General features: G+C 33.5%; 1 protein-coding gene and 2 long non-coding RNA genes across 4 annotated transcripts; 2 read left to right on the plus strand and 1 right to left on the minus strand.

Annotated features, from left to right (window-relative positions):
* The first annotated feature begins 109 nt into the window (after positions 1 to 109).
* Positions 110 to 7,018, plus strand: LOC126878032 (uncharacterized). The gene is made up of 2 exons (XR_007695542.1): positions 110 to 5,113; positions 6,060 to 7,018. It is a non-coding gene; the product is annotated as an uncharacterized LOC126878032 (long non-coding RNA).
* Positions 7,019 to 10,966: 3,948 nt separating this feature from the next.
* Positions 10,967 to 23,007, plus strand: LOC126877991 (uncharacterized). 2 transcript variants are annotated; one of them, XM_050640385.1, is made up of 4 exons: positions 10,967 to 11,164; positions 16,034 to 16,291; positions 20,291 to 20,636; positions 22,226 to 23,007. In XM_050640385.1, the coding sequence occupies exons 1-4, from the start codon at positions 10,982 to 10,984 to the stop codon at positions 22,597 to 22,599; spliced, it is 1,161 nt and encodes a 386-aa protein (XP_050496342.1). In that variant the 5' UTR covers positions 10,967 to 10,981; the 3' UTR covers positions 22,600 to 23,007. The 2 variants fall into 2 exon arrangements, with proteins under 2 accessions (XP_050496342.1, XP_050496349.1); XM_050640392.1 differs by lacking the exon at positions 10,967 to 11,164 and adding an exon at positions 11,277 to 11,386.
* Positions 19,993 to 22,359, minus strand: LOC126878031 (uncharacterized). Its single transcript, XR_007695541.1, has 3 exons — positions 22,211 to 22,359; positions 20,386 to 20,516; positions 19,993 to 20,258 (listed from the first exon to the last, which is right to left on the minus strand). It is a non-coding gene; the product is annotated as an uncharacterized LOC126878031 (long non-coding RNA).
* Positions 23,008 to 23,081: the final 74 nt, after the last annotated feature.

Here is a 23,081-nt window from a genome sequence, read left to right on the forward strand (position 1 = left end):
TAAATCCTCTTACTTTTCTATTGTTCGAGGTTTAAACTGTGCAGCCTGTACGGTAATTCTTTGTGAGAATTTACGTATATACAGTGAAAAATTTGATTGTTCTTTTGTGCCTCGTAAAAAAACACGTTTAGGTATGAGCTTCTCATACGTTTATACTGAAAAGAACACGTTAGTTTTTCATCTTTCTCTGTCTCTAAGTTTTCAACTTCTACATTTCCATTCGGCTTCTGTTCAAAGATAAATTATGCACATACATGAATTTTAAAGGAAACTTTTTGTCACTGTTTTGTAAGTAAATTTTCGTTCTAATACTTTCTAGGGAACAAATCGCCTGCTCTTTTGATTTGTTACTCTCCAACCATAAAGTATAACTTTTTTAAATAGTCGTCGTGATTTTTACGCTGAACAAGACAAAGAGCAATGATAATTTCACTTAAATTTGAGTTTACTCGGAACTACAGAGCTAAGTTTATACGAAAGATGATGTAATATGTATAACATACATAAATAATTTAATATTTTCATAAAATTCATAAAATACTTTCGATTGTTTGCTCCTTTGGTTTAAGATTCGAAGTTCTTATTTCCTTCTTTGTTATTTTCTTTTTTCTATCTATGATGTATTTCGCGCATAAATTATTTAGGTAAACAACACCTGAATACAATTTTATATGCATTTTAAATTGAAACGATGGAGAGACGTTTCCTCTCTTCCTTATTAGATTTTCAATTTTCTTATGTAAGTGTCTCTCCCTGTCTGTCTCTTTTCCTCTTCAAAAGAGTGCAGGTAAATAAGGTGACAACAGTTACCTCACTATGAAAATTCTTGAACAACGACGCGCTTGATGCGATTATAATGCGGCAATCGTTGTTCCTTGAGTATACAAATACATACAGATATGTGACTGGAAATATTATTCGATTTCTAATATCAGTGGCCATGATGTTGCTAATTCGAGCAGACTCGAGTAGCTGTGCATGAATATTTATTAAAAAAGAGAACGGTGTATTTTCCTGTTTTATATCTGACAATGAGTTATATCGTTGATAGAATATAAATATGTATTTTAAAAAATATGTTCCTCGCAAAGATTAATATTCGGTTGGTAAATGCTTGAGGGCGTAAATGAAATTTCTTACAAAGGAAAACAATCTAATTGCAATCACGTTATCGTATCATCTAGTTTTCTGTTATATTCTTATTTTTATTATATCTTATTTTTCTGCTATATTTTATGAAATTGTCATAATTCGACCCATCATCTTCAATTTAAACGGAAAAAATGGTTTCCCAAAGCATTATAAGTAAATACGTGAAGCATAAAATGATAATTTCTTGCGATTGAACACGTTCATCGTGTATTTGTTCGCTCAGCTGAATTCTTGATACAAAAAGGCGAGAGGGAAAGCAATTTCCTTTCGACTGTGTCACGCGATGCAAAAGAGGGAGGATTCTTCTTCCGAAATTATACTCTTTGTAGTCGTCTTTTCTCGAGCAATCTTTTATCGTCGAAAGCTGGAACATTTCCAGCAATATACGTTCATCCTAGAGAGCCTATTGGAAACATTAATATTTAATCAACGGTATTAACTCCTTCTGTGAAAAGAGCCGAGCTATTTCTAGCAATAAACGTTCGTTGTGAAGGTTCATTCAGCGGTATTAATATTTAAGTCACAGTATATCGAAAGAAACTCTTTTGTTCTATAAATATTTATCTCATAAAAGATTATTGTCTTTTTATACGTATATAGGATAAAACTCTTTGATTGAATTTCCATTATATTATTATCTGAATGTTTTAATTTTAATCAAGTTATACAGAAATGAAATGGATGAAGATGAATTGAAGATTTTTTGATTTTTCACCACCTTATCCTACCATAAAATGATTAATTAATGGCACCATATATAATAATTTTAATAATAGCAATGAAAAAGAAATGAATTTTAAAAACTGTATTAAGCAGAATAAAAATAAAGTTTTATTGTTATCTATCGAATTATGAGTACTTATTTGTCAATTATCATCTAAGCTCTGATCTATGAAATAAAGATAGGAAAAATATGGGGTAAGTGTCATTTTTTAATACTACTTCGTATTATTATCGGGATATTGGGTCAAATCAATATAGGTAATCCCAGTTTTCCGGTACAACGCGTTTGCAGAGTTAATGGTCTCTCCGAATTCTATCTACAGCGGCTTAAGAGTTTCGCACTTTCTCGTTCTTTAAAAATCCTCTAATTGGTTCTTAAGCATTTGCGTGTAAAAGCAAGCAATCAGCATATTATCTACATACTTTAATAATTTTACTATTTAATTCAATTCATTCGGGATTCATCTCGCGTGGAAATTAAATTTAAACTAGTAAATTAAATAAATTTCTAAAACTTTTCTTGAAGATGTAGTCTTTCGAATATTATGTTTGTTACATATATGAAACTCAACTTTCACGTTTAATTATATCTACCTATTGAATTTCGTATATTATTCGATCGTATTATCGAATATCGCGGTTGAATACTTTTAGCGTTTTAACTCTTCTACGATAAAATTTCATCATTTTAAAAACTAAGATTATATTATGCGTATTTTAAAAGAGTCAGCGGTGGATTTGTCTCGAGTTTCGACAGTTTGGCTTTAAGTTGACCCGGGAACGGCAGGGACGAAACGCAAGAGCGATGCACGAAGCCACAGAAAGCGGGGTTCCCGGTGAGAAATCGATCGGACGGTCTTTGCCTTGAGGGTGTTGGCCGAGTGCGGCGTTTATGGCTACGTGGATGCACCGTCACCGTCACCGTCACGGCGAACCTCCTGAACCGGTCATCCGGTTGAATCATTCCGTCTGGTTAAAAGGAAAAGCGTGCAGCCACATTGCCACGCCGATGCTCGACGAAAGTAAAAATGGTCTCGACACGACGATGGGCTTTTGTCTACTAGAAGCGATGTCTCAAGAATTTTTATCGGAGCTACAAAATAGCTGTTTGATAGCTGTTTTTTAACGTTGACTGTCGTGTTGAGTTTTACTCAGTTTTTTCGAACCATTGAAATAATATAAATTATTCGGACCAACAAACTTTTAATAACGCGAACAAATTGGATGAAGCGCGAGTTGGAAAACAGTGCGCAAACGCGATATAATATTTTGTAAAAATTGGATGTTGCTACATAGTACATTTCGATCTGTTGCGGCTAATAATAAAATTAGCGTGAAGGTTAAATTAAGTGAGATGTCAAAGTAAATTTATAAATAACGATAAACAAAAGAAAGTTTTAAAATTCATATTTGTGTACAATAACTACACTACGTTAATAGTAACTTTGTACTAAATTCTTTTTACCATATTGATAACAGTTACTTATTATACAGTCCTGGAGATATGTATTACATCTGTTCATAGTTGAATTGTTTTTGTCAAATGTAATTCCGTTTTCTAAAATTCTGATGTTCTTTATACCTTATCCTTTAAACTTTCTTTTGCCCTCCACTGTAATAATTTGTGCAAAAAATATGCCCGTAAATTGACCAAGTTTAATAATTATTTTATTAGATTTCGCGGCTGTTTCCATTATTCTTGATTTTTGTTATAATTGAAAAACATTATTATTGAATTTTTGTTGAATATTAGAAACTTTTTGACGCGTTACTTTTATCACCACTCTGACATAAATTGTTCATTAATTTTCTATCTAAAACGATTAATTGATGGCTGAGATAAATAATCGTAGCTTAATGTAACATCCTCAATACCATTTTCTGCGCAAACAATTCAGGAATTGGAGGCAGACCAAGGATCGAAATTGGATGGAGTTGAGTAAATATTCGAGTATGTCTCTACGTATGAATTATGCACATGAAAAGCATATTGAGCTCTCCAACGTAACATAACGAAAGAAGAAATGGGACTGTTCAATTTACATACTGTTTAATGCGGAATAAGTATTAATCTGGTAATAAAGCAGGGGCAGTACAGAGGTCTTTGACCATTTAAAGCAATTCGTAGAAGCCTCAACGACATACATAGTTACTTTTTCGTTTAAAGAAAAATTTAGATGAATATATTGTACATAATAACATGCAGAAATTCTTTATTTTTTACGAATGGTTAAAATGTACATGTCGAATATTATTTTACTTAAATAAAACTGAAATAAAATTTATTTAAACGTTTGTTCGATTGTATGTCGCATAAAATTAAAGATATCGAATTTAGAAATATATTACTTTTTTGCAAGATCCAATTTCCGCTTTAAGATTGAGCTGAATTACTCTTGTAGGTGTAATAAAAGTTACAGAAACTCCAGTGGAAAAGATGAAACAACTTGCACGATTAATCCGCGCTAATGGAAGGACGAACGTTTCAGACACTTCGATCAGTTTCAAACCAAGAACGATAAGTTATTGGTTCTGTACGGGATATCGACAATAAGTGCCCTCAACAATGGAACTGCTTTTAACAGGGTTATAACAACTTACCGCGAATTGGACGCAGTATAATGCGACAGCAAAGTAACTTAATTACACAAAATTTCCACGAAATATCATATTAATTCTTGGAACTATTAAAATTTCGATCTTTTCGTAGTCTTGAAATTTTAATCGTCTTCGAACGAAAGAGAAAAACAGGGACAAATCAATCATTCGCTATTCACAACTAATAACTACAGCTTTTAATTGTTTTAGTACACAACGTAATATTTCTACGTAGGTTTGATTCTAGTTCGTCAAAACTTTATCTGATTTATACGAATGATTCGGAAGTCAACGTATATCTGATTTTTATTAAAAGAACGAGAAGAAAAGAGAATAGCAATTTGTTACTCATTATCGAAAATCTAGAAGAAAATTTAATTTATCGCAGGGTTCTCGAACGAAGTCGGTGTATATTATATGCTTGATTCAGTAATAGAAAACTAATCGAGTGCATCCATTTAAGCCAGATGCACGGAGCAATGTGTCATGGTGGAGTGCAACGACCGAGCACTGTATCATCGACAAATCGAGTGGATCCACGTCGATTAGAAATTCGCGAGAAATCGCGCAGACAGGACCAACCTCTGAAACGTTTGCAATTTCCTTTCTGCAGTGTTCGCGTTGCCTGTTCAAGAGTAAGGTACTTTCCGCTCAATTTCCATCGCGTGTCGCGCGAAAGTGCACTACCATCGAATACAATATCAATAGATCGTTGGCTGCATTTAGACTTGTTCGTGCATACTAGTGATCTCGTGATTTCGTCCATGAATCTATAATATATTATATAATATTATATATATATATTATATAATATATTATATAAATTGCGGTGGGACATTTTTTTTGTAAGTGGAATCTTTATACTTGAACAATTTTATTTTATACGAGTTACAAGAATTCGATTGCAGTCTTGAGAATAAAGAACATTATATCAAGAGAAATACGAGTTCCTTTAATATTGTAATATTTTATAACGAAGTACGAAGGATATAGATGTATGTATACTTTATCGCGAGGATCTGTTAGCCTTGCTTCGATGTAACAGTTCGCCTTCATTGTTACTTTCAGTATGAGATCATTCACTTTTTACCCGAGAACGAGGCAATAGTATTTACATTGCAGTAACAAAATCAACACATTTTATAGCAATTCAAAACTTCATGCATTAGCGTATGTATCTGAATTAATACATATTTTATATGCTCAAGTTTTTCATATTTAAAAACTTGTATTTTAATGCAGTCAGTGTAATCCATTGACATTGTAAGAATTCTGATTAGAATACGCCATGATTAATAATGAATATTAAATTTCATCGTCATCGTCACGAATAAATAAGTAAATATCAAGTAGAAACTGTTAACGAGAGAGTAAGAAGCTTGTTTTTTTAACTACATTTACGTCAACATCGATATAAGTAAGTTAATGTAAAATACGCAAGTTTCATTGCATCACGTTCAATAACATTGAGATATTTCATTTTGCCCGTGTTCATGCGCATATGCACATAATGCAGAGAACTGTGCAGTATGCGCCTTTCGTAAGCACCAGAGCCGGATATTCGACGTAGAAATTCATGTTCACAGGTCACAGGAGGAAGTTCAGCGATTCGAAATTAATGAAATATCTGCGAGAATTATAGAGTTTGCCGAGGGTTACGATTCTCTTTCTACAAATGTTTGCGCTGTATCTTCTTTCCAGAAACTTCGTTCTGCTGGCACGCAGAATTGAAGGGATGTGTGTCTTTCGAGTCTAATGTTAGAGTTTCGTTTTCGTATAATGCGAAGTATAAACGTTCGAAACGAAAGCTTCTGCACAAAGAGCATAACTTTAAATTAAAATATCGAATCCTAGATTTAATGGAAACTTTTGTTACACATTTGCGTCGTTCGATTGTTTCACTTTAACGCGACTATTCTTAACTTTGAGTGTTATAGACAGATCATCGATACCATATAAATTTTTATTTCTTATTTTCGTCGTTTAATTTCCTTCCGTTTTAATACCGTATAAAATGATTTCAATATGATTATAGTACGATAATAACGTGGTAACTGTTGCTTCATATTTTGATTACTTAATTCGATTTTAGTACATACTGATAAACTAGCGCATAATAAACTGAAAGCAATAACATTCTGTACGTATCAAAGCTATTAAAACAAGAAAAATTCATCCGCAAATAAAATCGTTTGCATAGAAATTGAGAGTTTAAATTAAAATCGATAGGGAAATCATTTTAGGGGACGTGGATAGATTTACAACACGAGTAAAACGATTCTGGCGTGTTACTTAATTAATTCATTTTATTGCGAATTTATTAGCGAATTTATTAGCGAAGTAGGAGATTACGACAAGTACAATAGTTTTGTTGTATTTGCGGTGGTTAGAATTTTTCAATCTCTCTCTTGAATAATAGTTTAATAATTTACCTACGCAAATCCAACAATACTTTAGAACGAAACTAGATTATAAATTTAACATAACGTAATTTGTTGATCTCTGAAGATTTGGTTTTTAAATAAAATTTATAATTGTTAAAAAAGCGTTGTTGTTTTTTATTTCAACGTAAGGTTGAAACAGGTGTCCCTGGAATTCTCCTGTGCATTTCTTCTGGTAAATCTTTAGGTTTGTTTTTGAACATCTGTTGTTCAATTTTATCGACAACTCGAAAAATATTGTGGATCGACTGAGGATCGTTCGTACTCGTACGAAATCGAGAGCCGTCAAATTATATACTCGATCTTGCTGATCAAGAACGATATTGAAACTTCATCCAAATAAAGCCATTGATTTTCTTTTCTTCTTTGGAAATTATCCTGCTTCAAACATAATTCTAATATTTTACATCAAAATGAATAAAGTGATAATTTTTGACAAATTATAAAGTTTTGTAAATTCTCAAAATGGGACAAGTATCTATATACTGACGAAGGCAAAAATTAAAATTAACTGTTTCAAATATTACTCGGTATAAATATATTATGTTTTCTGCTGCATTATTTTCGTGTAAACTAGCGAAGAAAAGGAACAGAGGATGATTCGTGGAATTTAGACAGCTGCACGATAAAAAGGGAGGAGTGGGGCAAATATTTGAATGGGAAGTAACGATTTCGACAGAAACCACGAAGTAAGGTGGCATCAAATAAATTTACGTCGCGCGGAAAACCAAGAACGACAAGAGCATATCAAATGCTCAAAGAGCGTGTCTTTGGGAAACCGAGCAAACTAGAATCGACCATAAGCGTTTGAAACGGCCGACATTCTTCTCCTTCTCCAACATCTTCGTGCTCCGTGTCGCAGAAAAAGTGACGCTTTTACAAGTGGCAAAGAAACACTTCAGCCTAGAAATACGTTCGTTTAGAATATGCAACAGGTACGTTTACCTCTATTCTGCGATTGTATATTTCTTCGTCAAATATTCTTGAAAGTAGAACTGTACACGATTAATGTAAATTTATATCTATCAGAGTAGTTAAAACTGAGATTTTGAAAAAAATACTTGATTCCAGAGAAACAAAATTTGATCAATTACGAGAAACGTATAGTAATTATAACGGAGAATGTATCGGTCTTGAGTAATTTTTTTAGAGACTATAAATCATTCATTTTGATTTGATCGCTTTTGTCTTACATCAATGACTAATAAATTGGCAAATAAATCAAATTTTTATGTTTAATATATCCATGTTAAATGCCAGTTGAAATTTTAACGAATAACAATATTCTCATTAACTTTCAATGTTGCTATATGCAAGAGTTTTTCTTTAGAACGTTTTACCTTACGATTTAAAATGATTACGATTATGCTCTGTTTCGTTAGAATTTCGATTTCTGAAACTTATTTACAGCCGCTTCGATCTTTCTGCCAATCGGCTTGACAATTTTGTCACTAAAGATTTTAGTAATATTTTCACTAAGAATATGTGTTAATTTTTATTTGTTGTCTTTATCAATATTCCTTTCGAGTTCGCGTCTTTTGCAAACAATAAAAGTATCCTTTGTGCACCGCTGTCTTGAAATACAGTCTCTTGTACAATTTTTTGCACGTTTTATAAAATTTACTGTTATTATTTTCATCTCCTATAACAAAAAATTAATTTCCTTTGTGAAATGCTTGCGGTTTTCTGCTTCAGTAATTCTGTTACAGAATATTCAGAAGAAGCTCTGGCATCTATCTGATATTAAATCGAAAAGTTGCTTCAGAACTTGACTTCTACGAATATTGTTTCTTGAATATTTGGTTAATATTAACTGCGCAATATGATCGTTTGTAAAAATATTACTTTCTATCGTCGAATAAACGACCGAATTAATACAAGTAGTTGAATAATCTCTCTACGTGTCTCACCGTTTGGATCTGCCCGCTCCAGAAACGTTCGTTTAAGGCATTGACTCCTCCTCGAAGAAAGAGAAGCAATTGGAAGCGCACATTTACATTACATTAGGAAAATCTTAACGTATGAAATTTCTATTTCGCAATAAGAGGCAATCAAATTTTTCTAACATATCAGTTTAATGTTTTGCATTTGTCATCGTCCGTAATTGTGGACTTAAAGATTCCAAACATTATAATTTAGTTTCTCCTTCTGCATAAAAGATCGCTCCAAACCATTCGATACTTCGTATTTTACGTCCGTCATTTTCTACGATCGTAACCTTCTTTTCTCGAATATTACTTGTTTAGACCGTCAATTCTCGTCCCACATATCGGAGGAAATGAATGGAAATAAGCATAGCTTCTATATATATTTAGATAATTCTGCAGTGAAAGCTACGTGTTAAAATTGTTCTTTTTTCAAGATATTTTATAGAAAGCCTACAGTAAGCGAAGTTCCTAGTTTCGTGTAAGAAATATCTCCAGAAACTGTTGGATCTTATTTTAAGTTCGAAAGAAGGTATTGGAAATGTGTCGAGAAGGCAGCTTTTCGCGGAACAAATGTTGGGCAAAGTTCCAACATTTCTTTTTTCCAAAGGGGCCGTTTAAATCCCTTTGATATGTCTCAGTTCACCTATATTCGATATCAATTTATCTTCTGTCCTCTCAAAGAGTTCCTATCGTTAGGACGTGATATTTCTTGCAATCGTGTTAAAAGCTATTGGAAGATATCTGTTTCGGAGATTAATTCGCGATCGAAATTCACCTGATTTAGATAATAGATACCAACTATTGCAATTGTTTCTCTCCTTTCTATTTTTTTTTTCCATAAAAGAGAATAACTTGCCTTGCTACGTTATTCGATACAAATCGCTCGGGATTTAAATTCTTTGAACTGTAAAAATATTGCTCAAGAATAATTCATTTTTCAATTGTAGAATCTATTGGAAAATTTGTATCGATGCAATTTACCGAAAGCCATCAAGAACTCCCATCGGCTAGCGTTTGTACTTCGGTTTTAAAAATAAAGTCAATCAACTTTTTTTAACGTTTCATTGGAATTTATCTACGTCTATATACTCTGCTTATTGCGACTCGCTGTTGCACGGTATCGTCAAAATCAGTTTCTTTTTAATCATAGAATTATTGAAAGCGCACGCAGACGCTGATTTATCATCGAAAGTGTACAATGCACATATTCCACGCCTGAAACTTGTTCATGAGTTTCTTTACCAAATTTATTGCTTCGCGCTACGGGAACTTTCACTCGATATATTGAACACTTTTCTTCATTACCTTCCTTTGCTTTGATAATCTCGTCTGTATCCGGAATTTCACTATTTGTATTCCAATCATTTTCTATTCGAAACGAGAAACGTCGAACAGGACATTAGATGTATATCAATTTATGGGAAGTTTGAAGATACAAAAATGCATATAGTATTTAAAAATATATTCTTTTACAATATTAGATATATAAAACATTTCTCCATCTAAATCCTACTTTGCAAATTATATTTAGTGGAAGAATACGAATTTGCATAAATATCCGCTATAAATTATATATCTCGCCTTACGCTCTAACGCTTCCAATTCCTCGCAATTCAAACTTTTCAAAGTATACCGTACTCTTTACAATATTTAATACACAAAACATTTTTCTATTTAAATTCTGTTTTGTAAATTCTATTTACTATAAAAATACGAATTTCCATAAATATCCGCAGTTCAACTGCAACCTGCAATACGCTTTCCCTTCCAATGCTCCAATTTCCTCGCAATACAAATCTTTCAAAGTGTACGCCAAGTGTACCATTTACAACACGTAACGTATGAAAGATTTTCCAAGCCAACTTCTATCTTGTAAATTGTATTTACAAAGCTACAAACTTCCATAAAATATCCATCTAAGAATAATCCGTATATCTCGTTTTACGCTCTTCCGCTCCAAATCGCTCGCAATTCAAATTTTTCTCGTCCAACAGACTCCGTTTGGAAAGAGCTTTTCCTGCATTTTCCTTCCTCAGGCGGAAGCGATTGGAAACGCGGTGCCAGAGGCGAACGTTTCGCGTGTCAGGCCGCATCATCGAGGCGATTCATGGCGTGAATACGGGCGAGTGTCTCGTTCTAATGACCTACTCCCACGTGGCTGAGGGTCCGTGGATCGCGGCGAGTAAAGTCGAGTTCAGTCGTTGCCTGACCGGGGTCTGGAGTCTGGGCCTTCTCCGTGGGCCTGATTCAACGACGACAGATGCCAAAGCCGTGTATCGTCCCGACAAACAGAGCTGCGCCTTAGTTCCTTTCGCGCACACGGTACGTGTACAACCAGACTTTTGACCCTGAATACCGGTTCGGTGTCGAGTTCCGGTTACCATAGAACTGTGCTGGTTGAAACAGTCGAGTCGCAGGCTTTTATTGTGCAGGGAGAAAGGATTGCAAGAAACATAGTGCATGGGTAGAGTGGCTTTCGGAATGTAATAATAGTCTCGTATGTAGAACATATTGAGGACCGTTTAAGGAGTATGTTGATATAGGGTAATGTATTGGTTTAGGTAATACAGTAATATAGCAGTGTAGTAATTAGCGGTAAAGTAATGTTTGTGCAACGGTGTACGAGCAGAGTATTTTATTGGTGAAGTAGCCAACTATGTTAGTTAATTATTAACAAGGTAGAATATACGGATGGTAGGTGGAGAGTTATGAAATAGGGTAATATATAAAATGTTATTGAATGGTTGAATGTTAAAAAGTCGTGTACCGGTGTAATGGCTTATTAGTAGTGTTTTAATAAAATAAACAGGATGGTGTATTAGTGCAGTAATTTAACGTTAACACAGTAACTTTCCATGCTATTACAGTGGACAATAAGGGAAGAACAAAGGAGGGGAAATGCTTTGTAAAGTGGCGCATTAGCAAAATCTCTCTTAGAAATATGATGAGTCCTTTATATAAAAAGTAAATCTTAGAGGAAATAGAAACACATAATATTTACCTATATAGCCATATAATAGTAGCTAGCAGGTTAATTTCTTTTTTTCGATATCTTCAAACATGAAAATATGGTCTTTCGACTCACTTTTATCTCTAATTTTTGTACGGTTGTTGACTTTAGATTATCATCGTAGAAGAGCAAACAGGGCGTATGTCTTGTACGAATAAGGCGACAGGTTAGTACATAAAGTACAGAAAATATATAATATTTGCAAAATGTTATAACGTTATTCCACAGCAATATATCACTCTCCTGAGAATTATATCCGCACGAAATTTCTAAATTACATTAAATCGTAAATTCTAATGAATATCGTGTATTTTTGTCTTCGTTCTCGGAGCACAGTCGAGTAAAAAAAAAGAGAAAGAAACGATTTTAACTCTCGTTGTACCTCGTCGTTGACCTACATACCAGCTAACGTGATACTCGAAACTCACTATTAAATATTACGCATTGTTACCTGCTGCACTAGAATTGATTTACTGTATCGATCCACGTTCTCGAGACCATTCGACGTTTCTCTTTATGAAAACTTGGGATCTTCTACTTTCTTCTCTGTTCGTTAAATATCTTTTTTTCAACCTTTGCCCGTCAGTTTCTTGGGCCATTAATTAAAACAGGTAAAAGAGCAAACTTCCATCAGACGCCATCGACACTGGAGTCTTCGCCCAATAAATTTACCTTACCCTGCCACTCCTTTTTCCACCGTGTCTTCTAATTACCGGCAAACATTTCCCACGTATAACGTTCTTGAAACAGATTTCGCTTGGCTTGGCAAACGATAGCTCGGATTTTTCTTGTTAATTAATGCCAACACAGAAAGCCGAATTTCTGGCACAGGTAGAGAACTCGAGCTGCTTTACATTATCGATCCTTATCCTCCGTCCCTCTCCGCCTACGTCTGCACGAATGGAGACTTCAGTTTGCTTGTTTTCCCTTGAACCTAGTTTGCGCTACTAAATTTCCATTTTCCTCGCAGGCGGTGAATTTTCGCCTCGCGAACTACCGATTCGTACGTAGGTCGCGTTCGTTCATCCTGGACTGTGACCACGATTTCGAATTTTCTCACTTCGAGAAGAGATATCATATTGTGCGGTTCAGATCTTTCATTAAACTTAATGTATTCCGAATCTATGCTTCTCTGGGAGAGTCGGGTCGTCGCTTCTTCCCCGCGTCTATCGCTTCAGACTTTAGATTACTATTTCGATCCGTGTTTCGTAGATCGATCGTGTGTCTCTCTTTCTCGTGCGTTCAGGCTACCTACTTTTTAAATATTCCACATGTATTTAATTGGATCGTGTCATAGTATGTTTATTATTATTAATTTAAGTAGAATTCTTATGAGAGAAATTTTTTGTTGCATCAGTATATAGGTTTCTAATAACACTTTTCTTTAGAAAACGAAACTTTTGGCTGTAAAAAGCTTCGTCGTAGATGCGTTTCGAAGTTGCTAATCGATCATAATATAAGAATTATCGAGATGCAGAGGGTTAAAGTATTTTAGTGATTAAGAGGATTTTTGTTTGACCAAGTGTGATATTATACCTTAAAATATCTAAATAATTATCATATTATATATTAGAACAGTAATTAATTACGGAAATGAGTATAATTTTATGTTCATTCTACTGCATATAGTTTGTATGATCTTTTTTGTATCTTTTTAGAAATAATATTATATATATGAATTTTTTCTTTCTCTTTTTTTGAGTAAAAAACGCTTTATATATAAATACTTTATATGTGAATAGATGTTTGAATAACATTCTCTTAAAAGTATCGATTTTCTGAAATCTGCTTCATTAGATTTTTTTATTCGCATACACCACAATGGTAATAAACATTTTTTATAGTTGAACGTAGAATAAAGAACAATTTACAAGGGCAATCGAGAACCCGTAACGTAACCCGTAAAGTTTCCATCTTAGAAACTTTATGCAGGAAGAAAATTAGATATTTAAAATTCACATCTGATAAATTATCAAAGTTCACTTCCACGTCGAAAGTTTTGCACTTTCAACTTGTCTGTCGACGTTCGCTTCATGTCGTATCGCACGATACGAGACATTATGTGCCGATAACTCAAGTAACGCGAACAAAGGATAAAACTTGCTATAAAATTAATATTTCCAATAACAAATTTGTAGCAAACCTAATTAGAGAAGCATTCAAGGATAACAATAAATCAAGGATTCGTTGGAACAGTGGTATACATATGTATTTTTCCAAATATGAAATTGAGAATAAAATAAAGAAACTAAAATAAGAATATATAATGTTCTATATTAAATCATAAATCATATTCATTTACAGAATTTTATCATGAATTTTCAATCTTCTATAGCAAATAATATAATATGTCTTCTTAAACGTCGAATAATGTAACATATTTATAATATATTATAATATCGATAATATAACAACGTTTTAACACGTTTAGAAGCATACAGAGTTTTAACAGAAGCCCCTCTTTCCAAAAGAAATATCGAAAGCAAAGATTCTGCCACCTATAACGCTTATACAGCTATCAACGGTTCAAAATATAAATAAAAATCGATTCGAGCAATAATAGCTCCGTTCAATTCCGTTCGTAAACGCTACTTTAAGCTTAGTCTTTAACCAAGCAATCATCATTACAATTTACAACCGTTTTGTTTGTTTTTCACTCTCCACATAAGTATTTGATCGTAACTTACTCTGCTTTTAATTCAATCGTATCTCAGCATATCGTTACAACCTCTGTCAATTAATTCCAAACGACTAATTTTCGATAAAAATGTTATAAATCAGCGATACAAATATCGGCTAAAAGATTTATAAATTATCTTTTGCCTAATATTTTTGTACAACGGCGAAGAAGAAAAAGAAGACGCGTATTCGGCGGCTCTCGAGTTTCGTCGTCTCTAGACTATTCACAAAGGTTTCGCGATATTAACTTTTGTCATGGTGATATCTTTACACACGACATCCACGTTGCTTCTGATAACGCGTTTACAGTACTTTACACCGATGGCGGGCGTTGCGGCAACCGGTTTGCCAGTTTCTCCTTTGTGACTGTAGCTCGGTGCCTTCCAGCTTACTCGATACATTCCAGCGAAATATAGTCGAGTTCGGCTTCAAAGCTTTGTTAAAATCTCGTTTTCCAGCAACTTTGTGTCCTTACCTCTCGCGTCCCATATTGCTGCATGTTGTTTTAGGAATATTGTTCCCTCGTTATTCGTTGAAACGTATTTACGGCGAAGATATTATAGTCGTTGAACGTGAGGCAACTGTGCACGTAAAATTATTGCAACGTCACGCATCGTCGAAAGTGAAGCTGAACAGTGGAATCACCAACCAGATCACTCGTGGAATGAAGTTTCATTTATTGCTCGTGTTTAAATGTCCGTGTTAGGCAAAATGCTCGTCTCGGAGAAATTGTGTTTCTGCTTTCGTTAGAACGCGTTTGGATCGTCTAATGGACGAATGGCAGAGAAATAAAATAAACGGGATAAAGCAAATGTTGTTTCGTTCGAATTTCGAGAGGACAAAAACAGACTTTTTCCAAAGCGTTTAAAGAGAATTTAGAAGGTTCAAATGTTCGCTAACTTTTCTTATACATGTCACGTAAACGTAGATATCGAATATGAATTTTCTGAAGTGGTAACGTTGATCTTTGGAATTGTTCAAAATTTGAGCAATTTAGAAATTTAATTTGCATTAACTTTTTTAATGAAAATCGGGATCGGTGAAAAGTCTTTAAACATTGTCTTAAATACTCTTACACTTTTCAGACTATTCAAACGATATAGTTAAAGCTGCTTGTTTTATACACATAAATGGAAAATTACTTTTTACCGTAGCCACTTGTACATGTTAATTACGAAGGTTCTAAAGTACGTACGCCAGCTTTTCATTTCTCCTACTTCAAACTGAATAGTTAATTAACCTGAAAGAACGTGATTTTTTTAAAACTTTACCAGGGACCTGCAATTTCAGCTACTGTTTATTCAAAAAGAGCTTCTCACTAAAAGCGAATATTTATAAGATAGTTCAAAGTAAATGATGTCTTATATGGTAACAAAGTTATTCGATCGTTCGAACAGCGTGTGTTACAATTAATTCGAACAATCAAGTTTCCGCAGTATTTACGAAAATTTAGCAGATAAGAACGCAACGAAATTTACGTGTGTGTATATTGAAAATTTCAGGGGCCAGATTTTGTCACTGCAACGATGCGTCTCCAGACTTTCAGTTTGCTATTTTTCGTGAGCGTGCTAGTCGTGCGGCAAGTTTCAGCCCATGGAAGACTGATAGAACCACCATCGAGAGCCTCGATGTGGAGGTATGGTTTCGATACCCCGCACGATTACAACGACCATGAATGCTATTGCGGAGGATTTACCAGACAGTGGCAACGAAATAAGGGAAAATGCGGAATATGCGGCGATGCTTGGGACGCGCCAACGGTAAGAGATGAATTTTTTACGGAACTGTCATAGCATGATAAGAATGCACGACAAAGAGTACACATAAGTGAAAGAAAAAGAAGGGTGTATCATGTAAGGGTAACATGTCACAAAATTTCTTTTCGAATACCGAGACATATGTACGTACACGTTTAGTTTTTCTTTAAAATTCATATAATATAGTTGCAAAAGATACAGTGAATATTATCGCCAACAAATGCATGAAATTATGGTAGTTGACGAATAATTAAGTTTGGTGCTCGATAGTTACGAGTGTGTAGATTAAATATAATTATTTTCTTCCAGGTTTAATTTCTCTTTAACAACAAAGAAAGAAAATAATTTCGCATATAACAAATAAAATAAATTAAATACCTTTGTATATTTATTATATATATATATTATCACGTAATAGTAATTATCTAGCTTTCACAAATATTTCAAATCGTTTTATTCCTCGTGAGATATAGTCTATTTGTCGTATTCGGAAATGAAACGTAGTTGGATACCACGCGCGACAATAACGGGGAAACGGACGATTTAAAGTGAACTTTCTGGATCGATGAAAAGGTTTGCTTCTAATTTAAAATTGACGATTCTAATACACATAATCCACGTTAATATGGTCGTGTATATAAAATTGTTACCAGACAAATTTAACAAGTGTACAAAATGCAACGAAGCTAAATAAATTTCGCCTAGTTATATTACATATATTTAGTTAATTATGATACATATGCAAATATATGTATGTATTACTATATAGATATATACTATGAACAAGATAGCGAGGGCCAATTACAAAACGATTCTCGGAAGATTATCTCAACACATTTTGAATGACGATTGTCCTGTTATACTTTTGAGCTACTCATTTTGTAATTTCAGATCAGCGTCAATTTTAAGTAGGATATCTCCATAAATAGTTTTCAAGTTTCAAACGATAATCTTTTCACGTATAAAAATAAATTTGAATAATAATGTTAAAAATAAATTTCAATAAATTTTGAACATCTCGTCGGTATGCCAAAAATGGCAAATTCCCCGTTCTCATTTTGTCCACACGATACTTCAGTTGTCGAATCGAAATTTACCCAACGGGACTTTTCCAGGAAGCCTCAACTCCTACGCGAACTGGAGCCTAACTGTATTAAATTTGAAGCGCTTGAAATTCTTATAAGGAAGCGTAGCGCGGAATCGGCAGGCCAAATGACCCAAATAACGACACAGAGTATCAGGCGTGTAACGGCGTTGAAAACTGCTGGAAAAAATGCTCGCTCATAGGATCGAACAACTTTTATCGTTATTGCGCGCCATCGATCAATTTCACGCACTGTGCTCTCCATCTCTGCTTAAAATTTGTTTGGCACGTTAAATTGATTCGATGTAATAACGCTAGGAGACGGAGGAGAAGAGAATTTATTAGAAAATTAATAATTTTACGTTTCCACTTAAAATTTAGTATTCTTCTCATATTGAAATTTTAATTCGATGTAATAACGACGTGGAAAATGTAATAACAGAGGATTTGTTAGAGAAGAAATAATTTCGTTTTCTCGCTTGAATTTTCGTCTTCCTATCGTCTTAAAACTTCAACCCAACTTTAAATTTGATTCTAGTTTTGATTACGATTTCCTTCATTTGCGATTTTCGTCTAAAATCTTGTTTCGCGAACAGATAATTATATTCAGGGTAAGTAAATTTATTCTATGCGAACGGTTAACGTTGTCTATTTTTTAGTCGAAAACTTGGTTTTAGTTTACCTAAACCTCACGATGAAAAATTCCGCTAAATATATACAAGCGTTAATCACGTAACTGGGACAAGCTATGCCTCTATTTTGCTTGCAAACATAAAAAAGAAGGGTAGCAGCGGAAAAAGTTGAATTGTTTAAAGAGCTTTCCTTTCCTCGTAAATTCGTTTTTTCCCCGAGCGCAACCGCGCACTATCAATTCATTACTATCCGACTTTATTAATCAGCATATCTTTACACTCATGCGTTGTCTGCATTTGCAATAAGTTGGCTTAACAGTAATGTAATTACAGTCAAACATTTACTTATTACTAGATGAAAACGTTCAGCGTATCTTCTGCTCGACGTATCGCATACTCGACACGGAAACATCGAATGGAAAAGTAAACCTCTCTAACATCAAATAAGAAAATAGCATTAAATCGGATAAATGGAAGAAAGAAAGTTACTTACTGTTAAAATACGTAAACGTTGCCTGTATCTCTCGATTATCGTATTGTTCGCTTAACACAGAAAGATAAAAGAGAAAAGTGAACCATTGTAACATTGAATAAAAAATAGCATTAAATCGTAAAAAAGAAGAAAGGCAGGTGCATCGGACGAGACGATTCCATTGTGAGGTTTCGTGTAATTATCACCTGGCAACATTCTTGCGACATAGAATAAATTACTATTTGCGGTTTTCCGGTCTGTCGGGTGGACATACGCCCGCTGCAACAATACCACGAGTTTCAACACTAGTCCCGAAAATATATACCTTACAGAACTACAAGCTTACATTTTCTTGTTTAATTGTCAAATGCGAAGATAAAAGGGGAAAAACTATTATCCGACGAGAATTGGAGGGAATAAAGTGGTATAGAATGTATACGTTTTAATTATTTATTTAAATATCGGGATTATTTTAATTAAACGACACGACAAATACTTTGCTTTTGGTTATTTTTGATAATTTATATGCATGAATTGTACAAAAACGATTGTACTCGCATTCGAATTTTTTACATTCAACGCGTGCAATTGCTTTACTTTACATTCTGCGGTTTATTCGTTTAAACTTGGTTTATTTTGTTTTCCGCAATTTAAACAGTTTTTTTTTTTTTTAGTTAACTATACAGGAGTTCCGTAGCTTGAACAAATCTGACGACTAAAACGAACGAACAACGAATAAAATGTGAAAGTTAAACAAGAAACGATTTTCATCGAAGTTGAACGAATTCTAATTGTAACGATGGAAATTAACTAAATCAAGTAGTTAAACGTAATAGTTAATATATTGGCACATATGTATATATAGGCCTTTTATAGTTAATTGAAACCGCAAATTTCTATATTTTCGATAAATGAATAAAATAAATTATAATACTTTAATCTTACAAAATAAAAGGGAGTTCAACATAAATTTAAGAAATTATATAATACGGTAGAAACGTTTGCAAACGATAGTATTATTGTCAATATAATAGTATAATGCCGCTTTAAATTTTTCAAAGATGTTCATTCGAATCTCCTATCAATTCAACATTGACTAAAAGATATTCCTTCGACTGTTGTAATCGATTATATCAACACACTTAAATCTCGTAGAAACCTTTTACGACTTACTCTTCCCCAACTTTACATCTCGTTAACTGGATAACAGAACGTAATTATTAGGAATTTTACGATCGTATTTTCGTAACTACTTCCACCAAACTGTGATGTATCTCATAACTTTCCAGAGTTAGGCTTCGTAACGTGTTACGTACATCATTCATTTTTCACGTATAATATAAAGTTTCTTCCAGGAGATTTATAATCTTCAATGTGAAGTTGAAACTTATATCAAGATCCAAAAGTAACTCGGGCAACTATAATCCTACATTTTGTAAAAGTAGTAAGTTTTCTTTAGGAATCAAGTGTCTACGTACATGTACATGCTCTGCTTATATTAAACATAATTATAATATTTGATATAATTATTTAATGTTATAATTATATAAATATATAAATATAATATTATATGATAAATACAAATTAAATATTATAATTATACTACAATTATTATGTCAATATTAAACATTAAACGTTGTATAAATTGATAATCGACAATTAATTACAACCAAAGGTAATCAAAATTCCTTTGTACACGTAGAGCGCGTATCTTCTCTAACAAAGACCAAAGCAATTCGCAACGGATCATTACGTTTCACAGAAAACTTTCTGGAAGTTGCCCTGAAAAAGAAAAGAAAACTGTATCGTTACAGCCTCGTCTGCACGAGACCGGCGGCAAATTCGGAAACGGAGTGATAGTAAGGAAATATCGAACAGGTTCGGTGATACCGGTTCGCGTGGAACTTACGGCCAACCATCACGGTTACTTCGAGTTTCGCACGTGCTCGATGACCTACAAGGGCAAAGAAGTTGATCAGGAATGTCTGGACCAACACCTGCTACGCTCGAAGAACGAATCGATCAGATATTATCCCGGGCCTGGAAACAAAATTTTCGAGGCTTTCTACAAACTACCGGACGACCTGACTTGCGCCCAATGCGTCTTTCAATGGAGATACGTGGCTGGAAATAATTGGGGCGACTGTGGAAACGGAACAGGTATTGTACGACGTTTTCAGCGTTTTACTCGTCGACAATATTGTATTCACGATGCTTCTCGCGCACTCGAAATTCGAATGCGAGCAGATAGCTGTCGCACTATCTTTGAATAACCGTACTTGGGCACGAGTTTTTCACTGGAACGAATCTCTGTTCCACGTAATTCCGGAACGAACATTAACCCGCGTTTTGTTCGAGCCACCGGGCAGGATGCATATTCGAGAGACGCCGTTTGCGACAAAAGCTTCGACCTCACGTAGGTATCGAAGAGATTGTTGTTGAAGCGGTGCATAGAGATTGGATTTTAGGTTTATTGAGAAAAGTTTGTTGAATGAAGCGTTTGTTCGAAGGGGCGAAAACGATTAAATTGTTAATTATACGAAGAATAAAGTAGGATAAATTGAATTACCTTTTCATATTTTAAAGAAATCAAATAGAAATGTTACGGCTATATATAAGGCGTAATTTAATAGAACAAATTTGCACGTAAAATTAATCGATATTTTTTAGTCATCAATAAATAGCGCGAGGAAAAATTTCTAAAATATTTTCTTTTTCTAGAAAACGTAAAAGGTTGGAGTTATTTTAAATGGAATTATACATGCTTTAATTGATAAATAAGTTATATCAAGCTATATGAAAATTCATTAGTTTAGGAAATATTTTAATGTGAATATTGATTGTTACTAGTCGTACTACCAAACTGCTAATACTAATAAATACTCTTATTTGTTATCGGTAATTGTTATGATAATTCGCATTTAAAGAACTTTAATGGATTTTGAAAAATCTATTATTGATATGAAAAGATATATATTTTGTAAGTTAACATTTCTGAGAATTTATATAAATGAGAGATTTTGTATTTCTTTTTAAGAATAACTACAAGCAATTTCTTAGTTCGTATTGAAGCTAAATATTTTGTCAAGCTAATTCTTATTACACAAGTAAATAATATTAGTATTCTATCGAAATACAGATGGAAAGTTTCAACTATTAATAGGTACATGTACGTACTAAATTACTAAATATTACATAATATTCACATTAAATGGTTGCTTCAGAACAATTAATATTCTCGATGAAGTTCATCTTTAAGCAACCATTTTATTATCTTCAAATCTCGTATACAAACATTATTTCAACTTTATTTCAAATATATATATTATATAATAATATATTATATTATACTTATATATAATATATTTATATTAATATATTATCAAATAATATATTATATAATAATATATTTTGATATACTAATAACGTATTTAGGATTCCTAAATGCGTTAGTTTACATCCACAATAATTACGATGTAATTTAACAATTTTACTTTCAACATTATTTGCGATTAAATCTCAATGTATCGAAAACAGATCAGAAAAATCAAATAAATCTTGAAACCCTATACGATATACCATTATACATCGTGAATTACGAGGATAAGATTTGCAAAATAATTTTGGTACAGAATAAATATATAAAAATGACAAATACACAAATTATAAAGGAAAAGTTGCACATAATTCCATTAAAAAATACATAAAATATTAAACTATGAAAGTATACTAACACTATGTCCGCACAGGAGCCGTGGGTTGTGGTCCTCAAGAGGAATTTCGTGCTTGTGCTGATATTAGCATCGGGGATGACGTGGAGCCTCTTTCACCTCGACCACCAGCAGAACCACCGACGAAATCGATCCCAGAAGAAAAATCGCCAACAGACACAACATTGGTGCCAGAACCAAGTGGGCCATATTGGTTATTCAGTATCATTATCGCTGGTACGTGCCTGCTGGTTGTGCTGGCGGCTATGGCATTGCTTTACTCGTATTATTATCACTCTGGCCGAGCCAAAAAGTGGCTTATGACGAGGCGGTTGCTGACACCTGAAAGTCCACCTGTCGCTCCACCGAGACATAAAAAACACAACACGTTCAGTGCACCATTGCAGTTGTAGAAGAATATTTGTATTTCAATGTAGGGTGACCAAAAAATAATTTTGTATACGTTGTCTTTTGAAAACATTTTACAATGTCTTTTAATATAATTTTATACGATATATATATATTATATATATACAAGATACACAGAAGAAGAATTCTTGTTTAATATTGAGAAAAATGGTCACCCTGATTTATTGTTACTTGCGACACAACTTTCCTTCTTATTCGATTTTTCACTTGTAATAATTCGGACGATTTTTCTATCGTACGTATCTGTGCGGTAAATGTATATTTGACACTGTGATGTATGCATGATGAGGAAGTTCTCGTTTGCGTTTAGAGTAATACGCGCTCACTTGCACACGCATTTTCATTCTGTATATATAAACTTTCTTACATTAAACATATTTATTTTCTAAGAATTTGTGGTTCTTCCTTTCATTTACATCTTCTTTTTCAAAATAATGTCTTAAATAATGCATTAAAGAAAGAACAA

The sequence above is a fragment of the Bombus huntii genome, chromosome 2, assembly GCF_024542735.1.
Source record: "Bombus huntii isolate Logan2020A chromosome 2, iyBomHunt1.1, whole genome shotgun sequence".
Classification (NCBI taxonomy): domain Eukaryota; kingdom Metazoa; phylum Arthropoda; class Insecta; order Hymenoptera; family Apidae; genus Bombus; species Bombus huntii.

Bases quoted from the DNA above. Each gene is read 5' to 3' on its own strand.
- LOC126877991 (XM_050640385.1), top strand. From the start codon at position 10,982: ATGACCTACTCCCACGTGGCTGAGGGTCCGTGGATCGCGGCGAGTAAA. The intron at 16,292-20,290 runs GTAAGAGATGAA...GTATCGTTACAG, and splicing joins ATGCTTGGGACGCGCCAACG to CCTCGTCTGCACGAGACCGG. The intron at 20,637-22,225 runs GTATTGTACGAC...ATGTCCGCACAG, and splicing joins CGACTGTGGAAACGGAACAG to GAGCCGTGGGTTGTGGTCCT.